The following is a 10,695-nucleotide window of genomic DNA, read 5'->3' as shown; positions in this document are numbered from 1 at the left end:
GAGATTCCAATGTACTTTTGTGGGTTGTATTCATGTGATTTTTTTGTTCGTTGACTTGACTTGATATTTTGTTATCAGTGAAAGCAAATCAATCAAGTTTCTCTCATCTAACGTGCGTGTGACGTCATGACGTCAACGTCTTTGCCAGATCATTCCACCGTCACATTGCAGCCTTTTTCTCTTGAGACGTGACTTCGACATACGGTAAGTGTGATTCAGACAAGTTATATTTCTTATATAAAAATAATGTACAATGTCAGATATAACATGTTCCACCTAAATTGTTTAAATGTTGTTGCAAATATTTAGCCTTAACGTTTGAAAACTGAAGGAACCAAGCTATGATGCACTGTCTCCACTGTTAGCTAAACCGCTAGCTTTAGCTCAAACATGACGATAGTTGGTTACTTGCGGGTAGAAGCATACTCTCTTGGTTTAATATTGTCACTGAAATGTGTTAAAGTAATTCCTATTGTGTACTGGCGTAGCTGCTTATTACCAAATTAGCGCAAACTAATGCGCAAACTGGGTCATGTTAAGGCTAGGCTAACTATCGTTATTAGTACATTAGCTTGTCACCAAACAGCACATGTTTTTTTTGTACTATGTTGGCGTGTTTGTGTGAACGGTTTAATGTGGTGTCGCCGCCGTTGCGTCGAGTGTAATTATAAAGACGATACGGAATCACCGAGCAGTGATGGGGCATGTTGCGCTGGTGAAAGCCCGGTGATGCATCCGGCTGACGAACATATAATTTAACCTCGGTGTGTGGGAGATGCAGTAATAATTTGTTGTAGCGGTCGCCTCGATGGCGGGACTGCCTTCTTGTTTATGCTGGAAGTGGTTGATGCGGCGTTGATAAAGCCTCACATTTATAGTAGCTCGGTGGTTAAAGCGTTATCCAGCTCTGTGTTGCTGTGCTAATGTGCTAATAAGAAGCCCGGTAGTGTAATTTGCTGTTGCTGATAAGACCATTACTATGTTTGGGGTGATAATAGGTGACTGTGAAAGCTTAACAACGAATAGAAATGTCCCCCCTAATATAAATGTATTTATTTTTCTTCTCATGCCTGACTGGTGGTGGTTTCTTCAGGCTTTGACACATCGTATTGGACTACTACCTAAGGTACGTGAAGCTACACTACTGTGAGTGATATAGAGAGTACTTTAATGTGACTGTGTGTTCTGAAAGTAATTTCAACGTAAACGCAAAGTGCAGGTGATTATAGGACAAAATCCACTGTTTTGTTTTCTGTGGAGTTATTAATTTTAGAGTTCAGCCAAAGCTAATATACAAATTATTTTTTACCTATAAAGATACTCTCAGTAAAGCCCACCTTTTTCGTTTTTTCAGTGTCATGCTTCATGTGGAGATGCAAAGACTGTGGGAGGGTGTTTACAAGAAGATCTGAGCTGCTCAAGCACTACAAACTGAGTCATGGGAGCTACGGACGGGGTCATTCATATCCATGTACTTATTTAAATTGTACATGTAGATTCAAGACCTGGAATTCTCTAATAAGCCATTTATCAAGAAATCACCCTGCCCAACAAACAGCCACCAAAGCTGTGTCCACGTTCACATGCCATATTTGTGGTCATAATCAACTCTCCACAGAAAGACACTATTTTCAACACATCTTCCAGCATCTTAAAAATAATGAGACTGTAACATGCGTGTTCCGAGAGTGTGAATATAAAACCAACGTCTATGAGAACTTTAAAAGTCATAAATTCAGGAAAACATTCTGGCCCAGGAAATGCCTGTAAGCCTGGCATAACTTCTGTTAAAAAATCTTCTGCCATTGTTGGTGATGATTTTTCAGATGGGGAAAGTATAGAGAGCAATGTAAATTTGAATTGTTCTTTGGACAACGGACATACTGAGAACTTGGAGAAGGATATTGAGCTTAAAATAGCTTTAGTCCTCCTTAAATTGGAAAATGTATTTCTTGTGTCTAGTGCAGCTGTAGATGAGCTTTTGCAGGAGTTAGGTTATCTTTCTCTGCCAATCACTCAGACGACTATTAGCAAGGTATTACAAGATAACGGATGCCAGTTTGACCAGTCAGTGGTTAAAAAACTAGCGAGTGCACTCTGTGATACAAACCCTGTTAAACAAGCAATTGAACATAAAGGTCCACTTTGCAGTGCTTGGAGGCGAAAGGCTTACTATAAGAAACACTTTAACGTAGTTGAACCAGTGGAATATATACTTGACAGAAAGAATAGAAAGTTGTTCCAATATATTTCAATATTAAAGTCTTTGCAGCAAATTCTTGACTGCCAGACTATCTTAGACCAGGCTAGTAATTTGAATACTTTAGATAAACAGCCACCAAGAACTTGTGTGCACACATACAGATCTTTTTTTGATGGTGCCTTTCTTCAAACAAAATGAACTGTTGCCTAAACAAGAAAGCATTTCATTGATATTATATATTGATGATTTTGAGATATGTAATCCTCTTGGTACATCAAGGAGGAAGCATACAATTTGTGGTTTGTATTGGATTTTGGGTAATTTGCCACCAGGCTGTAACTCTGTTTTGTCCTCCATCTATTTGGCTGCTTTAATCAAAACTGATGATCTGAAGTGCTATGGCTATGAGAACGTTTTAGAACCTGTAATTAAGGATCTTGTAATTTTGGAACAGAGTGGGATATTTCTAACAAAGTTGGCAAGAACAGTAAAAGGCACAGTTCAGTGTGTGGTCGTTGACAACCTAGGCGCACACGGTATTGCTGGATTTGTTGAACATTTCACAGGGTCATACGTATGCAGATTTTGCACTGCAGAAAAATCTGACTTACAGACAAAATAAGTTAGAAGTGGAGTCTTTACTCTGAGAACCAAAGACATTCATGCAGATCATTTAAGAATCCTTGAGGAAAATGGATTGCCCAACTACTATGGTGTGAAATCAAAGTGTATTTTGTCAGAGCACCTTTCATATTTTGATGTTACAACTGGGTTTCCTCCAGATATTGTGCACGATCTTTTTGAAGGAATTGTTCCTTTTGAACTTGCACTTTGTCTCAATATATTCATTAAAAAAAAGTATTTCACATTATTTACATTGAACAAGGCAATATCATCTTTCAACTTTAAGTGGACTGACAAAACCAATCGACCTCATCCTGTGCCTCTTAGTTTTGGGTCCAGAAAAACTGTTGGGGGAAATGCCCATGAGAACTGGAGTCTAATCAGGTTTTTGCCTTTTTTTGATTGGACATAATGTTCCCAGTGAGGAACCAGCTTGGCAGATCTTAACAGATCTGAAGGACATTGTTGATCTTGTGGTCTGTCCCGTTCATACTGAGGACTCCATTGCATATCTTGATTTCAAGATCTCTGAGCACAGAATCAGATTTCAAGAGGTTTTCCCAGACGTTAAGCTTAAACCAAAACACCATTTTTTGGAGCATTATCCATACTTGATCCATCAGTTTGGTCCACTAGTTCACCTATGGACTATGCGTTTTGAAGCAAAGCATAGCTTTTTTAAAAGAGTAGCAAGGAATATCAGGTGCTTCAAAAATGTGCTCCTTTCCCTTTCAGAGAAACATCAGTTTCAGATGGCATATCATTTGCACTCGTGTAGCTTTGCCAGACCTCCATTGGAAGTGACAAATATATCCACTGTACACATCGATGTACTGAACAAGGACATTTCAAATGCCCTGAGACAGAAGTCTTCAAATATAGATACAGTGAGCTTTGCCAAAACTGTGACATATGGACTAAACTACAAGTGTGGCATGATCTTGATCTATGGGTCTCTGGGAGGACTTCCAGAGTTTAGTGAAATCCTCAAAATGGTGATACTGCAGGACAAGTTGATCTTCATTGTGAAAAAGCTCAGTGGATGGTACATTGAACATTATAGAGCTTATGATCTCAAAACGTCACCAGGCAAGGAAGTGGAACTTCTTGAGCCACAAGATCTACATGATTCCTACCCACTGGCAGACTACACAATCCGAGGGATGCGTCTTGTCACATTGAAAAGATATGTCCATGTTTAAAGGGTGAGGAAGCTCAAAGTGATATTTCATTAGGTGGAAAAAGAAATAATTCATAACTACCGTAATTTTCGGACTATAAGCCGTGCCTTTTTTCCCATTTTTCGACCCTGCGGCTTATATAACGGTGCGGCTAATCTATGGATTTTTACAGCTAACGGCCACTAGGGAACCTCCTAAATCTATGGATTTTACAGGTTACAGTCCACCACCTTTAACACTATGGGCTCTATGACCGGTCCGCACCCGCCACCTTTAAGCGGCGGGCTCCAGCAGGAAAAGCTGGAGGCCGGAAAAGAGTGAGACAGGTAGCGCGCAAAAGTAAAAGTGGAACCGAGAGTGGTACGAGAGACAGAACGAGAGCAAGACAGTTTGTGCAAAGGAAGTTTTCATGCACAAACCCTGCCGGTACGTGCGCTGGGAGCGCACCGTTTAAGTTTGAAAGTTGAAAAGTTTGTGTGTCTGAAACGCTATGTGATACAGTACAGTTTACACAGCACAGTACATGTTCTGTAGCTACTATTGCACTAAATGGTAACGCTTGAATACGTTATGCAAATATGCAACTTGTTTGTTGAAATGTTAATAAATGGGAGCTTCCTCAAACAGCCATCTCTTTCCCGACAATCCCCTCTGTGCACGAACCCTTACATATGGTAATTAAACATTAAAACACCTGCGGCTTATCGTCCAGTGCGGCTTATATATGTACACATCATTCAATTTAGCTGCTGCGGCTTATATGCAGGTGCGCTTTATAGTCCGAAAATTACGGTATTGTGTTCTCAAAACAGATTTATTTCATACCAGTGTTTTTTTTTGTTTTCAAAGGTTTTATTTATCATTTCACCAACAAATAATTACACTAGGTAAATATCAGAAAATATATAAATGTGTGGGCTTTTTTTGTGTGGTCAGAGTTTTAATGCTTCACCTGCAAAACAACAATATATTTGTTTTTGTATGACTTCCTATACATATTTGTTATTGGTGCAAGACTAACTATCAACCCTTTGGAGATTTCAAATGATAACATTCAATTTGTTTGCACATATAAGTTGTCAACTGCAGATGGAACCTAACATTGAGGATAAGGGTGGGCATTATGTCATTTTTTAAAGATGTGCTGATTGAGTCCAGTCAGCAAATGCCGCCAGTGGAAAAGGGATTTACACAAAGTTGTAGTCCTTTACTGAAAACTGATAACACATCTATAAGATGATACATTAACAGTGTGAATAATAAGGAATTATGTTTAATGTGCCTTTCTTAAAACGTATTGTGCTTGTGTTGTCTTCTCAGACTGCCATGGCTGATTCGACGCCTGCAAGACTGAAAGTGATTTTGGGGGAGAACAACATTGAAAAACTGTCTCTTCCAAATGGCATACCGGAATCATTGGATGACCTTCTCAGCAAGTTAAAGACTTTCTTTGGGTTAAAGGGCGACGTCAGACTGCAGTACATGGACCAAGACTTTGGCAACGACTTCTTCAATCTGAATTCCACCACTCAACTTCAGGATTTGGGAACAATCAAAGTGATCCACCAGCAAACAAATACACCTTTGAACATTGCCACTGATACCACATCATCGTCTTCACTTGAGTGTGATGGCAATGTTTCGTTGGCATCAGATGACACAATAATCCTCTCATCCCCCGAATCTGTGTCCTCTCGAGCCAAACAGTGGCCAGCGGACTTTCCGATTCCTCAATTTTCATATGACACGGAGCTGCAGCTAGTGAAGGGGAATTCTGAGTTTAATGGAAGCCACAAAATGTTGACTGTCAGCTCCCGAAGCAAGTCTGATATTCTGAATAGACTTGCAGAAACAATTTACGGGTACAAGGCCTATCCAGATGATTCACATTTCTGCACAGTAGCAGAGGCTCTTATCAAAAAGCATCCTTGTTTGAAAGAACCTGGCTCATTCAATGGCTGCAATGGATGGAAACAGCGCCTGAAATATAAGATGGGAAACTACAGGACTCAGCTCAAATTGCAGGGGTGCCCAGAGCTGGTGGTAAATTCCCTGAAATCTAAAGCTGCTACAGATGCTTTCCCTGCTAAAAAAGTCAAGAGGCCAAAGCGAGCTGAGGCTAACTTTTATCCATCCTGGTGCCAATCTGGAAAGCCTGGAAAAATAAAGACTAGAACTTCTGACAGACATCAGGATAAGGAACAATAATAGAGTCATCGCAGACAAAATGGCTCACACATTCGCCTACAGACGACAGGAGGTGGTAAACCAAGAGCCAAGAATCAAGGACTTCAAAGACAGGTGGCCGGCACTGTTCCAACACAAAGAGGTAATAATCTAGTCTGTATCAATTTTTTAGTAAGCTTTTATCCATTCATCATAATATGGTGTGGTAAAGATTATGTTTAACAGTGTTTACTGACAGCATTTACATTTTTAGTTTGTTATACTTTTTGCCAGTGTGTAGGCATGCTTAGTTTATTTATTTTTTCTTCGAGCGTGTAAAACCAAAGAAAAATACAAATGAAACAAAAGGTGATACAGTTTTATACAAATGAATGCAATAACAAAACAAAACATTTAATTAATAATTGAATAATCTGTAGTATCATTGTTTGGTATCAATAAACAACAAAGCTTTAGCTAATTACACGTCCGAAAAGGGGTCGGAAGAAGTTTACACTTGCTTCAATGGTTATTTTTTCAAATGTTAATTGCATACAGACTGAGTCCAATTGAATTTACTCATTTTTGTATTATTCTTTCATAGATCAATGCAGAGTTCCAGAGGATAATGACCATTCCTCTTGAGGAGAAGTTCATGGCCCAGTTGGACATTCACTCAAGTCAGCTAATCACAGTCATCCGTGCCAAAGGAGGATCAACACGTCAAAAGACTGCTGACATCATGGACATTTTTGACCAGGTAAATCTGCATTGTCAAATGAGTCCTTGCTAGCTAAAAGGGATACCTTTTGTGTATCCTTTTATAGATAAATGGGGAGGGCAACCGTTGTTTTATGAAACTCAGTAACTAGGAGTGTCCATTTGTTTCTAAATAAAGTGAAGGATTTTAGCTGTAAGAGTAAGGAAATCTGTCAATAGACATTTTGAAAAATAAAATTAACCGAAATAATGTTGTCCTAGACTGAAGACATTCATCTTCGGAGGGAGTGTGTCCTAAGAGCCCTCATTATCTTCCTGATCCAGATGAGCTTATCAAGGAATATCTGGTAAGTTTTAACTGCAATTTGTATGTCAGCACAGCTTGTCAAAGGCACACGTGCTTTGATATTAATGCTGTAAAAGGAAAATGTCTCTACTAAAATAACACCTGTCGGGTTTGATTATATTCATAATCTTGGACATTTGACATCATGTAAGTTTAAAGCACCTTTGTGGTTTTCCAACTCCTCATAGCACTTGTGCACGTTCACATTCACCCATTCATACACTGATGGACCATGCCACCTAAGTATGTAAATGTAGCTTGTAAATATGTTGTATGATATCCTCTATTGTTTTATGTTGTTTTATGTTTCATGTGGAACCTATATGCTGCAGGTCTCCCTTGAAAAAGAGATCTATGATCTCAATGGGACCAATCTGAATAAATAAAGGTTACAAACAAACAAACCTGCTCATCAGGGATAACTAAAGCATAGCATCGGAATTTGGGTTTTTAGTAATTTTTTTAGTAAAGTATACTGCGAAACACAACATGTATATGTAAAAAGTAGTCCTAGCATGTTTTTAAAAAAAAAAATACTCATTGATTGAATTTTACACATTTTAACACAGAACAATGCACGGACCGAAATCTTACCTATCAAATGAGGAAAATAAACGTAAAAAAATCTTACCTACTCTAATGCAAAAACAGGAGAAAACGAATTATCCAGAAGGAAAAAAAAGAAAGGGTTATGCACTCCTAAGCAAAATGAAACGTGTCTAACAAAGACAGGTTTAGTAGCTTTTCTACCCAGTCTCACAACACGAGAGAAAGGACCGGCATACGGTATAAATAAGCACTCAGCGTAACCGGACAGACATTGCAGCGCAGATGTGTGTTGGGAGTAGGAGAAGTCTAGTCGGAGAGAGCCCGAGGAACTGCACGGCTGCAGTTAAATATCCTCTCTTCTTCAGGTGGACCAATCAGCAGGTTGAAGGTAGCTAATCAGCTTAACGGGCACCACCTGTTGCTCACACACACAGACACAGGAGGGAAAAAATGTCCACACACATGACCTAACGACCCAGGGTCGTAACACCCCCCCAACTAAAAATCAAACATTTCCCCCAAAGAAATGTTAGATTCACTGGGACCTGGACAGAGCATCAGCCATAACATTATCAACCCCCTTCTTGTAGCACATTTGGACGTTAAAATCCTGTAGCAAAAGGGACCAACGCATAAGGCGGTGGTTGCTGTTCTGCATCCGAGATAGAAACACGAGAGGATTGTGATCAGAGAAAATCCCAGTTGGCACAGAACTCGACCTTATATACACCTCGAAGTGCTGTAATGCGAAAAGTAAAGCCAGTGCCTCTTTTTCGATGGTGCTGTAATGAAGCTGGTGTTTCTTGAACTTCTTCGAGAAGTAACAGACCGGATGATCAATGTCCCGCTCATCCTCCTGCAGAAGTACTGCGCTAGTGCACTCGTGTCTACCTCCAACTTAAAAGGGCGGGTGAAGTTTGGAGCAGCAAGTACCGGGGCACTGCAGAGGACCGCCTTTACGGCCTCGAAAGCCAACTGACATAACGATGACCACCGGAAAGGGACTTTAGGACTTGCTAAACCCGTCAAGGGAGCCACAATATCAGAGACATTTCTGCAAAAAGCGCGATAATAGCCAGCCATCCCCAAAAACGTCGGCGCTCACGGCGCGTCTGGGGGGGTGGGACATCTATAATAGCCTGTACTTTAACAGCCACAGGGCAGACCTGACCTTGTCCCACTTGCTTACCTAAATACGTCACTATAGCCTTCCCAAACTCACATTTAGCCAAATTGAGTGTGAGGGAAGCTGAACGCAAACGATCAAATATTTCACTCGGAGTCTTCAGATGCTCAAGCCAGGTGGATGAATAGGCCACAATATCATCCAGATAAACTTTGCAGTTCCCAACCCCACATAAAACCCTGTTCATCAGCCGCTGGAAAGTGGCAGGTGCATTTCTTAACCCAAACGGCATAACCGTGTACTCCAAAAAACAGTCTGGTGTGACAAATGCACTGATTTCAGCAGCACGCTTAGTGAGGGGAACCTGCCAATATCCCTTTAGGAGGTCCAACTTTGTAACATATTTAGCAGAACCCACACGGTCCAAACAGTCATCCATCCGTGGAAGCGGGAAGGAATCTGGTTTAGTAACGGCATTTAATTTACGTAATCGTTACAAAAACGCGGCGTCTTATCCGGCTTAGGGACCAGGAGCGATGGTGAACTCCACGGGCTATTGCTTGGAACGGCGAGACCGTGTTCAACAAGATACTTCACTTCCTGACGCATCAATTCTCGCTTAGCCGGGTTGACACGATGGGCATGCTGCTTAATAGGCTTGTGTTCGCCTACCTCAATATCATGAGCCAATACAGTCGTTTGAGTAGGAGTATCCCCAAACAAACACGGATAATTTTCAATGAGCCTGCGAATATCAGCCCGGGGCGAGTAAGGTAGATGTTTTCGATGTGCATTAAGATCGGACAATATGGCTGAATTACCGAGGCGCGCACAGGACACAGAAGCGCGCCTGTCACTCAGCCCGTCATCACTGGGGCTGTAAGGTGGTTGAGTAACAGACACAGAGGCGATAGGCGCTACCATCGGAGATTGAGCAGCGCCACTTTCACGATCAACGTACATTTTAAGCATGTTTATATGACACATCCGAGTTTTCTTTTTACGATCCGGAGTACGGATCATATAATCCGTTCCACTGAGTTTATGGCCCACCTCATACAGGCCGGAAAATTTTGCTTGAAGGGCCAAACCAACAACGGGAAGCAGAACTAATACCTGGTCACCGATTTGAAACTCCCGCGCAACTGTCTTTTTGTCATACCGGGATTTCATCTTAGACTGGGAGGTCCGGAGTGACTCACGGGCCAAATCATAGGCATGATGTAGCCTTTCTTTAACCCTCTGGAGTCGGACTCCAGGTGCGCATAATTTTACGTAATTAATCATATATTTCCGATTATAAGGAGTAGAAATATGATTCAGATATCCGCATAATCACTGGAAGAGTAGCTTTCCAGCGGTATCTCCTGTGAGACTGTAACCAGGGCACAGCAGCCAATATGGCCGCTCAAAGCAGCTTGACTTTACACTGTGGATTGGTGGATTCGTGTGTCCGTCAAGGAAATCTCGGCCGGCAGCCATCATGGTCTGAAATGACCAATGGACATCGAGAAATCACTAAGAACCTACCCACCAAGTAAACAAAACATAAACCACGTGTCTCCCATCAGTTTACGTCTTTGAGGAGAGAGAGAGAGACAGAGAAAATGGCTAAAAAAAACTTTACAGTTGCCGACTTCGCTAGAGATTTTTTTCGCTAGCAGCAGTGAAGATAGAGCCTCAGAACCTGAAGTCTTCGACTCTTCTGAAGAAGAAGAATACAAATACAACAACAAGGATCCATTTGGGCATGGGTAAGTATAAATATTACAGTAATAGT

At 41.0% G+C, this 10,695-nt stretch overlaps 1 protein-coding gene and 1 long non-coding RNA gene across 2 annotated transcripts; both read left to right on the top strand.

Moving 5' to 3' along the window:
• The first annotated feature begins 1,098 nt into the window (after positions 1-1,098).
• Positions 1,099-6,216, top strand: LOC117553042. The gene is made up of 2 exons (XM_034226795.1): positions 1,099-1,126; positions 5,329-6,216. The coding sequence occupies exon 2, from the start codon at positions 5,335-5,337 to the stop codon at positions 6,214-6,216; it is 882 nt and encodes a 293-aa protein (XP_034082686.1). The 5' UTR covers positions 1,099-1,126; positions 5,329-5,334.
• Positions 6,217-6,257: 41 nt separating this feature from the next.
• On the top strand, positions 6,258-7,182 carry LOC117553043. Its single transcript, XR_004570068.1, has 3 exons — positions 6,258-6,337; positions 6,779-6,934; positions 7,156-7,182. It is a non-coding gene; the product is annotated as an uncharacterized LOC117553043 (long non-coding RNA).
• The last annotated feature ends 3,513 nt before the right edge of the window (positions 7,183-10,695 follow it).

Source organism: Gymnodraco acuticeps, unplaced genomic scaffold, assembly GCF_902827175.1.
Source record: "Gymnodraco acuticeps unplaced genomic scaffold, fGymAcu1.1, whole genome shotgun sequence".
NCBI lineage: Eukaryota > Metazoa > Chordata > Actinopteri > Perciformes > Bathydraconidae > Gymnodraco > Gymnodraco acuticeps.
This window is presented reverse-complemented; position numbering and strand designations above follow the sequence as displayed.

What these genes read in the sequence shown, in the direction of transcription:
- LOC117553042 (XM_034226795.1), top strand. Translation starts at nt 5,335, where the DNA reads ATGGCTGATTCGACGCCTGCAAGACTGAAAGTGATTTTGGGGGAGAAC.